General features: G+C 37.8%; 1 protein-coding gene across 9 annotated transcripts in view; it reads right to left on the bottom strand.

Annotated features, from left to right (window-relative positions):
- ERC2 (ELKS/RAB6-interacting/CAST family member 2) overlaps positions 1-13672 on the bottom strand; it is a 418320-nt gene that overhangs the window by 347760 nt on the left and 56888 nt on the right. For all 9 annotated transcript variants that reach the window (XR_011697331.1, XR_011697333.1, XR_011697332.1 and 6 more), the window contains exon 3: positions 13094-13510. Coding sequence is in view for 2 of the 9 variants with exons in the window: in XM_071550773.1 (XP_071406874.1) it covers positions 13094-13510 (417 nt within the window). In the remaining 7 variants the exon portion in view is untranslated. The remainder of the gene's footprint in view (positions 1-13093; positions 13511-13672) is intronic.

A 13672-nucleotide genomic window follows, 5' to 3' on the forward strand; every position in this document is an offset into this window, starting at 1 on the left:
ATTTAATGCTTTATAAGTTCTGAGTTCTTCACTGATAGAGTGGTAGAGCACTGGAACAGGCTCCCCAGGGAAGTGGTCACAGCCCTGCTGAGCTCCAGGAGGATCCAGACAACACTCAGGAACATGGCTTAGTGCCAGGCAGAGCTGCAAGGAACAGGGAGTCAGTCTCGGTGTTCCCTATGGGTCCTCTCCAACTTGAGATATTCTATAATTGTCTGAAAATATCTCTAATTAGGTTACAAACATAACTGAAAATTCTTTAAAGCTTTTTAGCCTGTTCCTTGTTTAGTGAGTACTTTCACTTTTAAGTTCTTGTCAAATTGTATTTTCCTTCAATATCTAGCATACTGTAAATTTGAGCAAAAGAACATAAAAACCCTTTCCACTATTTTGGAAGAAAGAAGGCAGAGATGAAAAACAAAATCCAGCATAAATTCCCAATCCTCAGTATTAATTACTTAGCTTCAAAGGTATTTTTTGTATGCTTCCCTACTATGATAATGTCCACACAGTCCAAGAGTCAGGGAGGAATTTGCATTTGTCACATGCCACTCACCAAGCTGCAGTCAAAATAAGACCTTTTTCAGTTACTTTCGCCTTTCCTCTACATCTTTTTTCTCATTATGAAGCAATAGTACACAAACAGATGGTCCACTAAAAAATAAAATAACCATAGCCTGTACTGTAACAGCCCATATGCTCCAAAAATATGAGTTTAAACCATTCTTTAATTCAGTGCTATTTCATCTAACCGTTAAAACACACTGGACAGACCTTCTTTGATGAAAAAGTCAAAGAAATTATTTGCTCATTTAACCACCAAAACACACACAAAAAACCCCACCATAACAGACTTGATTTCTCAATGTGTTAAATTAAACTAGATTAACAGATTAATACATCAGCACATTGTATTTTTGCTTGTCTATTATGGTAAAAAGACATCTAAAAGCTTTTGAAGGGCATTTTCAAGACAAAAGCAATTGCCTCCAGTTATCACCTATAGGGTTGGCAATTATGAAAAATGACACACTATTTTCACTCCTTCCCTCACAATCAATCATTAACTCAGTTTCTTTTCAAGAAATTTCAGAGCAGTCCCAGTTCTTTACAGGTTTATTACCCGCTTGTCTCCCTCACTGTTTTCCAGCTTAGTTGAGACACTGTCTCTGAGTGTAACACCTACATCTTATGTCCTTGAGGAACTTGCAAGCAAGAAATACAAAGTGTCTTAGACTTAATATCTTTTAGGCTTTGCTAGAATGCAAGTCATTCAGAAAAAAAAATGGTTAAAGAAATGGTTAATAAATTAAAGAACAAGTCTGCATGTGGCACCAGGCTTCCAGATACACGTGACAGAGACAAGAAACCCCTCCCGCTGAAGGGCACAGTGGAACCAAATGATCAAAGTATCCCTGATTTGAAATCCTTCCAGAAGCTCTGTCTTACCATCCTGAAGTCAATAAATTCTATCTCTGAGTTGGTGTTAAAATGAACTTTTTTTTTTGTTGAGGGACTATGCTTATCTGTTTCCAATCTTTTGGTAAGATTTCCTTTTTCTGGCCAATCATCCTGTGCCTTAATGATGCAGATGGGATGTGAGCACTGCCAAGACCTCTGTAAACACTCTCAATACTGCTGAGAGGCTGAAAGGTAACATTATTTTCATAATGGTTTATGAGATTTGTTATCAGCAGAAAATCTTTTCTCTGCCAGATGTACTCCTATGTGAAAATATGCCATTTTCCAGTTGAGAGCTGAAAATTACTCTCTCCAAGCAGTCAGGAATAATTGAGAACAAACTGATTGTTCTGACTCTGAAACATACAGGTGTTCAGTCCATCAATCCACTGAAACAGACCAACTTTTTTCTTGGAATAACAATGGTGTGCAATAAAAATCCTTCTTCCTGTGCTATGAAGATACACTTTTAAACAGAATATAGATCCTACTTCCTTTGTGAGAAAGCTCTACAAAAGCAAAAAGTTGTTTGTACCATGTATGTGGAACTGCACTACAAAATCAGAGCCTCCAACACGAGTTTGTTCACCATTATGTTATTTGTTCCAGCTACAAAAGCCTGCCCAGGCATCTTCCAGGTGAGGCCAGAAAAAACGTTGCAAATTTCTGATTCATCTTTCTTCCTTCTGCTTTTTCCCCCTCTCTGTCCCCTGTCCCCCTTCAATGGTCACTATTTGCTCAACATGTTCTGTCTCTCTTCTTACAGGATCTGGTTCTGAAACTCTTTTTATGTCCTGCATATATTCCATCCCATTAGTTTCATGCTGGCTTAAAATATTACTAAATTTGAGCAGATTATAAATTTTAAAAGTAAAATAATTAGGGAGGCCTATAGTGCAATAAGAGAGCATTAATTTGAACATATTTTAAATATTGTATTAGAAACAATGCATCCTTTTTGCTGTTTTGAATAGGTTCTACTGATGTTTTCTCAAGGAAAACAATAATTTAAGTATTAGCTACTACAAAAAGATAAGAAAGGAACAATAAATATTGTATGCAGATAAGAGGTTAATTCTTTAAGTGAATCCTTAGATTCACAATTCCTACCAGAGTTAATAAGAAATTCACTTTCTAAAATTTCTCAGGATTTTTATATTTGATTTTATTATATTTATGTAGCCCTCTTACCTAATGTCAGGTACTTTATCTTCCATAATTAAGTATTATAGGAAGTCTTTCATATGTCCCTGAAGGCTCTAGCTGTATATTGGCTGTAACGTCAGAGGACACAAAATGCATCACAAACCATGAGATGTGAAGGCAGCTATAATGCCCTGTCTTTGGCTTCTCCATATGGATATACATTATGATGCCATTAAAAAACAAGAAAACCTTCTGAGTACAGTACAAGTGCCACAGCAGGGCACGTCAGCAGGACTGGAGCCATTCCCCCATCCTGCTCCCACAGCACCGGGGCGAGGTGTGCTCAGCAGCTGCGGTGGGACAGCAGAGATCACTGGGACCAACCTCAGGCCAGGGAAAAGGGGAAAATGACATCTTAGTTTGCTCTTTCGCTTTTGTAAATTAAACTGCAAATCTGAATAACACCCTGGGACCGAATCCCACTAACACCTTCAGGTTGCATTCACAGAATCACAGACTATTCTGAGTTAGAAGGGACCCAAAAGGATCATCGAGTCCAACTCTAAGTCAATGGCCCACACAGGGGATTGAACCCATGACCTTGGCATTATTACAACCAAGTTTTAACCAACTGAGCTCATTCCACGTTTTCTGTAGGAAGCTGCATTAGCCTTTTGGGTCCCCTTGCTTTGATTCTTAGATGTAGCTATTCTGAACTGCATTCAGGTCACAGACCACCACAAATTCTGTGTGAAATTGTCTTTGCACCGCCTGAAAATTCTACCAGTGCCAAACGCGCAACGAAAACTATCAAACAGGGTGCGATCATCTGTGGAAAGGAGCCTGAGGAGGGATCCTCGTTCAAGAGGGCCATCTAGTGCCCAAAGCACCCGCGGCTCCACGGGGAGGGGGCGAGTGGATCGAGTTACACTCTGACTGGTCTGTAGGAAATACTCAGGGCCACATAGTTTTCCCGTGGTACTCAGAATACTATTTCTTGCTCACCATCTGAGGACCATTGCTTCAGTCAATAAGCCTACCAAAAAAACAGCTGATAATGAAAAAGTAGAAATTTAATTAACAGAGTATTTGCAGGAACTTGCTGAAAAGATAACATGAACTGAGAAATTAGTCAAGTTCTCCTTCTAAGGGTCATGTATTAATGGCATATTCTTCCAATGTTTATTTCTGAGTCAAAAAATGAGCTAAAGAAAACATTTTAGCTTATATTCATTGTTATAAATCTAAAACTGAAGATTAAAACATTTTTTGTAAATAAACTTATAGTCAGAGAAATAAAATGTCATGAGCCAAAGCAAATTAAAGCAGAGTGACTAAATACCCATCTAGCTGTTAATTATCTATTAGCAGATTAAAATAATGCTTTATGAAAATACAGATTTTTAAGAACAATGTGTAAATCACATTCCCATTAGGAAGTGTCCACTTACAAACCCCATTTGGAATTCTTTCACAAGAAATACATGTTTGAGGTGAATTAGGAATCAGACAACACAGCAGAGCAAATGGAGGCTACAGTAGCCAGAAGGCAGTGATACACCACTAAGAACCTGTTTGCAATTACCAAGTAAAGCCATTAGCTCATTAACATTTTTCCCCATGTCAATTACTACATTATTTTTCTTTTGTAAATTAAAACAGTGAAACTTGCACTATGTACAAAATGGTCCAGTATCACAGGTGTCTGGGAGAGAACACAAACTGAATTTAAAAAGAATATATACTCAAGAGAATTGCATAAAAAGCAGAGCAAAAAAGAAGATACTCGATGTGTCCCTTATAGACCCTGAGTCTGTAGAGTAGAAAACACTACAGTTTGTCTTTCTACAACCCAAAAACTTGGTAATTCTCTTCTATAAGTCTATCATAGGGCCCTGTATATGAACATCTCTTTCAGTGATTAGAGCAATGTCTGATTCACACTTCCCTGGATCACATATTATTTCTATACATCTATTTCCTCCAACAAGAACTATGAAGTCCAGCGGGAATACAACTCATCTCTTCTGTATGAAAGTGGAAGGACCAAGCAATGCATAATAGGAGGCTGTCCCCGAGTTCATTATATAAATATGCTGCCTATAGTAACACTGTCCTTAATCTTAGAAATTACACCCGCAACACACCATTCTAAATATAGTCATTATACATAAATGGTTCTAAAACATCTGAGTTTTTTGTTTGTTTTGTAAAGGTTTACATTTCAGAGGGAAGGAAAATAAACTGAAGAGCCACCAAAATGTTTTTACATAAGGGTGTGATGGCATATGTTGGTAAATGGAAATAAGCCAAGCAGGTGAAGTTGTTGGCTCCATCTACAGAAAAGCTGCAGTGAACCAGTTCCTTCCAACAGTGTAGCTGAGCAGTAACCAAGTCTGGATTCATTTATTTTTTCAAATCTAATCCTATTCCCCTTAAATCACTCAATCCCATTGACCTCGTTTGACTCTGAAGGGAGAGGGGGGTGGTGGGGGTGGAACTAAACCCAAACCCAAACAGAATTTTGCCCTCGGTGCTTTTAAACACATCCACGGCTTTGGTGGATGTCTTCCAGACCACACTGGAGTTGTTCACCAATATTTTAACCAAATTTTAGAGTGAGATGGGATATATTTATAGCCATTATCAATTTTGAATTTGCAAATAAATATACTGATAATCATTGCAATGCCTTATAATCATGTTGGGATATCAGGCTCAAGCTTCGAACAACAAAAAAAAGATACCTATAAAATTAGGGAACAATCAGCTAATTAGTGACTGACTAAATTCCAGTTCCACCAGATCAAAGGCTATTTGCTCTTTCTGAAGAAAGGGGTTAATAATTCTATTTCAACAAGTTTCACATCTGTTCACTAAATCAGAAATGGTTTAATCTAACATTACATTTTTCCTTCAAACTGAGTTTCAGGTGAAACTTTAGAAAGAGTTTACATCGTTAGTCATATTCTACTGCCTATAATAACACTTCCAATTTTATTCCTAAAATAGGCCAGCATACAGAAAGGTAAAACTTATGATCTTACACAGGGTTTAAGACTTGTGCAAGGAAAAATTTAGCAGATGAAAAACTGGAGTGGGGTTAGCAGACTGGGTAGTGGGGAAAAGGGAATGGTGAGGTTTTTAAAGATGTCAAAACCCTTTTTTTGGTTCTTTACATCCATGCAAAGGAAAACAATGTCTACATACACACACATGTGTACATGGGCTCTGGCAGCAGACAAGCCTGTTGCAGTGTTCCAGAACTCCAGCTCCTATGACTATAATTTGTGGACTTTCAGTCCACGTAAAAGGCCATGTGTTTCCTAAAACCAAGGAGTGACCAGTGACAGGACCCGAGGGAATGGCCTACAGTTGTGTCAGGGGAGGTTTAAGTTGGATATTAGAAAAAGACTATTCCCCCAGAGGGTGGTTGGGCACTGAACAGGCTGCCCAGGGCAGTGGGCACAGCCCCAAGGCTGCCAGAGCCCCAGAGGCATTTGGGCAATGCTCTCGGGCACAAGGTGTGACTCCTGGGGATTGTCCCATGCAGAGCTGAGAGTCAGGCCCCATGATCCCTGTGGGTCCTTTCCAACTCAGCATGTTCTGTGAGTCTCAACTCAGCTAAAACACATGATGGGCTGGAAATAGCTGCTTTGGGATAGATTTTAGAAGCTTAGCCCCAAATAATACAAAATGGACCTCGCTAATCTTACTGTGCTCATGATGCTACAGAGGAATAAATGAGTGTCCTTCAATCTAGTCTTTTACAAAATCTTCATTTTGCTCAGAGTTCTAAGGTTTTCTTGTGAGATGATACAGGAGGCAGTAAGGATAGGAGATGCCAGTTTACAGCACCTGATAAGCCTTTTTTTTCTAATGACTGTTCTAAGAAAAGTCTTAGTCATGGATTACCTAATGGGAACAGAATTAATAAAAAGAAAGTAATTCTAAAGTAAACTTTAAAGAACACATGACCAAATGACTTTCAAATGCACTTTTAAGCATAATAAATAGTACTTGAGCATAAATTCTGTGGGATTTAAGATCTGTATCTTCTATCTCTTCAGCCCAATAAGGTTCCTCAACGACTCTGAGCAATCTACTCCATGGCTTAACTACACTCTGGGTACATCTTCCACTAGAGACAGAGTCCAAATCAGAGAAGTGTATGCTGGAATTCAAGGATAGCCAGCTCTCCCCTTCCCTGCAAATTCAGCTTGCCTCTAAAATCTTTACATGCAGCCAGAAAGTAGTAAATATGTGAACTGAGCAAAGAGCCCTGCAAAGACAGTATTTTCACATCTGGGGACAATACGAGTTTACAGCAATTCAAGACAGTCCCTAGAGTGCCCTTTAAAGGATGCACTTGCCAGGAATGCTGGCAGGAGCAACACTTACCACCTCCACACATGGGAAAGTACAGAAAATTCAGCTTATTCCTGAATCTAATTTTTTTCCCTCTTCCCAAAATAATTCCTTCTGTTGCTACTAGGAGACATTCAAACTGACAGTTTTGTCATGTATTAGATTCCAAACTACAGGTGATATTGTCACAGAAGTCAGTCCTGTTTTTAAAGAAGCTGATTTCTAAATGAACAAAGTTTTCTAATCCTTCACAGACTTATAAAAACTATTGCAACCAAGCATCCTGGCAAGAATATTATGGGGCATGGCAAATTCTGAATGGGCCATGTGAGAGTAACAGCTGTTCCCCAGAGCATAATCACATTCTGTCTGCTTTCTCATGTCTGCAGTGACTGCCAACACTGCAAAGTCCTTCTGTATACTTAGAGGTCACCTTAAAAACACATAATACTATTGATATTTTGATAGAAAGCAATTGTCTTTATAGCAAGTGATAAGATTAATATTTTGAGTTGAGCCAGGAGAAATAAAGCAAAAGAGGCACTAATGAACCTAATAAAAAGGCTCAGTCTAGAATGGTTGTTAATCTGTATAACCAACTTCAGGGAAGAAACGTTTGGTGTCGATAAAGCATTTCCTTAGTAAATTACTACTGGCTCCAGTGTAAGACATTTACAGTAAACACCAAAAGTCTGCAAGGCATCTGTTCTATTCACAGTGGAAGAAGGAACTTTGCTCCATTAATAACTTTAAAAACATGCAATAACGAATTCATGATGGCAGTTCAAATCCTATCAGCAGCCTTCATTATTTGACCAAGCTGAGTTCAAAGATAGAGCAAAGTTTTAAAAAACCCTTGAAAGTTTAGAAGTACATCTTAAATTATAATAAAGAAGCTGTGTTGTTCTTCTTGCTACTAAATGTAAAAAAGATGTAGCTTTAAACCATGGGCAACAACATTATTTTAAGAATACATGCAAGATAAGAGTTAAAATGTATATATAAAATCCTATATGATCTCAGAATTTGTTTTAGTGAAATTATATGTTGTACAGAGAGGGCATGTGTAATATACGTGTATGTATATATAATAAAATGCTCACTGGAATTTTAACATTTGACTTCACTAGAGATTTAGTGGGACTTTGCCTAAGGCAAGTTTTTAATAGCAATAATAAAAAAATACTTAATGGTACTTAGGGTAAATAATGTGTGGTCACTATGTTTAAAAAAAGTAATACTAAACATCTGTGCTAGATTTCCACATGATAAAATCCCCATATTACCTACAGTTCTCCCAAAGTTATAGGGAAACAAATGTTTATTTAAAAATTCTAGAAGAGACATGTGATAACCAATTTAAGAACTTTAAGTCAGGCATCTTGTGTTTTCTGACAGGAATGTATATTTGGTGATCTTTGCGATATTTAATTCCAAACATGAAGAATGCCATGGAATGACATTATGGCTTCAAGACAGATTTTCAACCACTAACATACTTACTGGGAGACTACCCAGACCAAGAATGTCCTTTTTCTTAAGTCTAATTGGAAAGACCACTTTGTTCCCTACAGAATACGTTATTTCCTTATCAAGGCAAATGGTATTCATTTTACTTTTTGCAAATAACAAAAATTCAGCTTCCTTTGAAAAACATCAAGAAAAGTATTTGAGTGAGTTACAGACACAGAATTCCATCTAACTCAGTGATGGAAAACCAAGTGCAAACTGGGCAGAAGCTCCCCAAAACCATGAAAAAGAGCTCAACATTCTCTCCTCAAGAGGCTGTATCTCTGAAACTGAAGCAGAAACGCCAGACACACTTTTTGCTGTGCACAGTTTTATCGTTCTCTCTTGCTTTGTGAATCTGGAACTAAGGAAACCTTTGCTAAAACTGTAGTAAATCTGGGTCTCCAGCTATCCTTGTGAAAGCTTATTGCCTAGATTTTAAATTCCTTGATATGTGAAAAGAAATCTAACCCCATTTTTGCATGGCTTATTTCCCAACATCTTAATGAACCTTCCCAACAGTGACATTCTATGCTATTCCTGTAAAAGAGCAGGATTCCAACTTCAGCTTTAATCTCCTCCTGCTGCATAATAAGCTTCACATTTGCCATTCCTAAGACCTTCAAACACACAACTTGAGTAAAACTGCCACCAAAAGTTGGCCTCTGTGAAACAAAGTTGAAAGATGCAATAGACTGCACAACGCAGACAAGGTGTAATCTTTGGGGACGAGGAAGTTAACACACCAAAATCAGTCTGTATCTGCTAAAAAATATGAAAGAAAAAAAATGTTGCTTTTTTTTTCTGGAGTTATTTCTCTGCCTCTGGTATGCTGCCTCTGCCAGTTCCATGACTCTTGCCTGTACTTTCTCTAAGAAATATAATCTAAGGCCTGGAGAAATTCCAGATCTTTGTAGGCAGCTACATTATGAAATTCTGCAATGGCTAAACACAGAGGGGAAAAAAAGAAGCAATCAATTGCTTAAAAAAGAGAGAGATTTTTGCATGATTCTTGGATATTCAGCCAATCACTCTGAATCAGGACAGCAGGATCCTGGTTTCTGGGAACATGCATGTCTGCGTGAAATGGGCAGGCAGTTAATATGAGCAACATTTCATGATGGATACAGTGGTAGAGACTTAAGGACAAGAGAAAGGTTATTTCTCTCTACCTATTAAGGTAAACTTTGAAAAATTACTAGACAAAAGCAGCTCTGGAATAATAAAAGAGCATTTCCCTCAGTGTTCAATTCCCAGTCTGATCAGTGCTCAGAATTGACAGCCTTTGAGACAGGAGTGTGACAGAGGGTGCCCTTCACTGCTACTGCTTCAAGACCAACTGCTGCAGTTTCACAACATGGTAGTTCAATTCTCTGGTTTGGTGAATGTATCACCAACTAACAATTATTAACAGCTTTCTATGCTACCATGTTGAGATATCAAAAAGACTGAAAGAACAAAAGAAAAGACAGATTCCAGCTTTTCACGGGTTTAAAGGAGAAATGAACACAGTACAGGAGTAAAATGTGATTGCATTCAGAGAAAACATGTTCAAAAGCTCAGCAAAATACACAGACTTGACCTTTCTCCAGCTGGATTTAAAAGGTCACAGGCTGGCACACAACCAGATTTCAAGAACTGAAAATCTTCAGATTGAAAGTAATTTCAAACTAAACACCAACATGCAAAGTCCATCTAGATAGGCTTTTTAATGTGGTGTTGAGGCCATAGAAAATCAGTAGTCTTCAGTTATTTTTTCCACATTCAACCTCATTTCCACCATGTTCACCTTTTTTTCCACAGAGAGCACTCTTTCTGCTGGAAACTGCAGCAGAATCTGTCATTGCAAGGGTAAAGTGGCACACACAAACTGTTTCTTGAGTAACTTAATACAATGCTATACTGAAGTTGACCTTCCTTAACGTTGGAAAAGATTAAGTCCAACCTGTGACAATAACCACTTTGTCAACTAGAGAGCACTGAGTGCCACATCCAGATGTTTCTTGAAGAGCTGCAGGGATGGCGACTCCACCACCTCCCGGAGTCCATCCCAATGTTTAACAGCCCATTCTATGCAGAAATCCTTCCTGATGTGCAGCCTGAACCTCCCTTGGCACAGAGTTTCAAGTGCAGTGGCAGAACATAAAATAGCAAAACTAATTAAAAAACAAACAAGCTTTCAGGATTTGATCAGACAGTATGTTACACATGACAATACACTAGTTTCTCAGAAACACACTCAACACTTGAGCTCTATACTCCAACCTGTAAAAATAAGAAAAGCAGAATATTTTAGATAACATTCTAAAATGACAAATATTTTATTAGAGATACAGAAAGTTTAACACAATTTGAGTGAATACAAAATAATTCATGAATTAAATTAATTAAAATGCATCCAAGTTTTAATTTACTTTTAAAGCATTCTCAGCAGAAAAAAAAAATCCAATAACTCTGCAAAATCATTTACATATGTGGATGAAAACTTATAAACACCAGTTAAGAAAATAAAAATATCAGTCCACTGGGGAGGCTATTGCAGAAGATTCAACTCAGTAACTCCTGTTTATCCTGTTGAAAACCTGTATTGTGTAGGGAGAAGTCTACAAGCAGTGACAGCAATTCAAACAAGCACTGCTGAACAACAAAGACTTGCCAAGCTACACATAAAGATCAAAAGTTGATCTATTTTGGCTTTTAACAAATGTGTAATATTTTTAACTGTACATAATGTCTGATATTGCTTCAAAGCATGCAGACAACTTTACATAACAAGGAAGCAAAAGACAAAATCTGAATCTCAGAACATTTTCCAAGAGCCGACTTCAACAATCAGATCCCGAGCCCCAGATAAACAAACAGGCACCTACTAAACACTTCGTTTCTAAAAAGTTCATACAGCCTACACATCATACTTGCAAACTCCCTCCAAGAAACTTCAAATATGCAGAAAGTAAAAAAAAAAAAACAGAATTAAAATAAAAATTAAAATTTACAAATATCGCATGCAACGGAAAGAACACTGGAGAGACACACTTCACCTAAAGCCTTGAATTCTTAGATTAACAAGGAAATTGTGAACCAAAAATCTCCAAAACTCTCCTGTCAATGTGGCTGGACATATTCCAGACAACAAACCCAGTAAATTTTTAAACCTCGACTGGTTACCAAGGCAGATCAGCATGCCATAGGCAGAAACTCCAGTAAACACCATCCTATACTTGCAGTACTCCAGACAAAAGACAACATCAACATCCTCATATAAATTGAGGGAGAAATGACTTCTTTCCCCAATTCTCTCATCAGAAACTCAGCATCATTAACTCATTATACAATTCCTTTCAAAATAGATTAATGGGTGGCATCAGTTTTTACTAAAATTCTGCCTGTCAAAAGATTCAGGACCTACACCTTCACAAGAAAACTACTGAAGTACATCCTTGTGCCTTGCAAATTTTCCGTTCTTTCACCTTCCGTTGTGCTGCAGGTACTACAGAGTCCTCAGCACATATTCTAGGTTAGGGAAGATCATAAGCTAAATATAAAAGAATTTGTCCATAGCCAAGAAAGCATTTTGACAAGATTCTGTAGATGCAAATAGCTGTTAATCTCTAACATTCATAGGTTTAATTATATACAAGTGCCAATAATAGTTTCTGTGCTCTTGCACTAATTTCATTCATGCTTTGATCTGTCAGGCAAACTGGAGTCTTTACTGGACTGGAAGTTCACTCTGACTCCCCTGCTGCCGAGTTCCCAAGGACACACCCATTTGTCCCCACTGCTGTGGGGAAGCTTCCACATGGCTCTCCTGCAATTTGCACCCTTCTCAGCAGGAAGCAACAGGCTCTCTGTGAGGGACACTCACACTGTGGCCTTTCCCTGACACTGGCCACATGATAAAGCCACTGGGATGCAAAGGGGCAGATGGGCCTGACACCAGATCAGATTTTCTTTCAGTTGTACTGATCCAATCATCCCAAATCCTGTCCCAAAAATGCATTTACAAGTGGCATGGGCAGCTGGTACAGGTAGGCTGGAGATCAAATTTAGGTTCTCCCAAAGTACAGCACAGTCATCAGCCCAGTGTTTTAATGTGGCAATGTTATGGTCTATTTACATAAAAAGTTGGAGTATCACCACATCAAAATACATTAGAAATTCATATCAGCAGAAGCCTTTGCTTATATAGCAAATAATTTTAAAACACTCATTTCAAACACCAGAGATATAAAAATCAAACACAAAGGGAGTGTGCACTCTTGACTCTTTGGTTACTTCCCTCCTCAGTGGGTCTCATCTTCACTGGCCAAATACCAGTTTGTCAAAATAAAATGATACAGAAACTTTGCAAAATAACATGTCAGGGACAATAAACCCCAAATATACTTATTTCTCTTCCATAATTTTTTATACTTGCTTTCAAATGTCATATAGTCTTGCTGTGTATTTATTCCATATGTAAAACAAGTGCACACTAACTTTTCATTGAAAAATTAAAGCATAAAAACACTTCAATACTCTAAATTATCTATCTAAAACTGCAACAGGTACTTCAACTATTTTTAACAAATAAATACTTAAAACAAATCAATGAATTTTTCATTACCTCTCGAAGATGCATGTTTTCCTTCTCCTTCTGATCTAAAATCACTTCTAAATGATTAACCTGAGATTCAGCCTCTGCCATCCTGCGAGTTCTCTCATTGTCATCTTCCATTCCTTTAGATGGCAAACCTTTACTTTGCAACATCTCCAGAAGCTTTTTTATTGATTCATCTCTGGCATTTAATGTTTGCTTTTGTGTTTCAATCCTAAGCTCCATTTCTTCTAGAGTTTTTCTCAACAGGAAGAGCTCTTTAGCTTGTCTATCATGTTCTGCTTGAAGCCTTCGAAAATTCTCCTCTGTGAGCTCAATGGTAAAATGCTCAGCCCCTCGGTTGCCACTTTCCTGCTGGAGAAGATGGTTAAGGTCTCTCTGGGTTCTAAGCTCATCTTGAAGTGCCTGGATTGTCAACTGCAGATGCTGCAATAAAGAAAAAAAAAGAATCAATTTAGGATCTGAATGTAGAATTAGTCTTTGATTAAACTTTTGTATCTGTTACAGAAAGTCATTAGAATTAGTGATGAAAGTATATCAAATGACCTTATAAAATACCAAATGCAGGTGACAGTATCTGTAATGGCA

The sequence above is a fragment of the Pithys albifrons genome, chromosome 3, assembly GCF_047495875.1.
Source record: "Pithys albifrons albifrons isolate INPA30051 chromosome 3, PitAlb_v1, whole genome shotgun sequence".
Classification (NCBI taxonomy): Eukaryota; Metazoa; Chordata; class Aves; order Passeriformes; family Thamnophilidae; genus Pithys; species Pithys albifrons.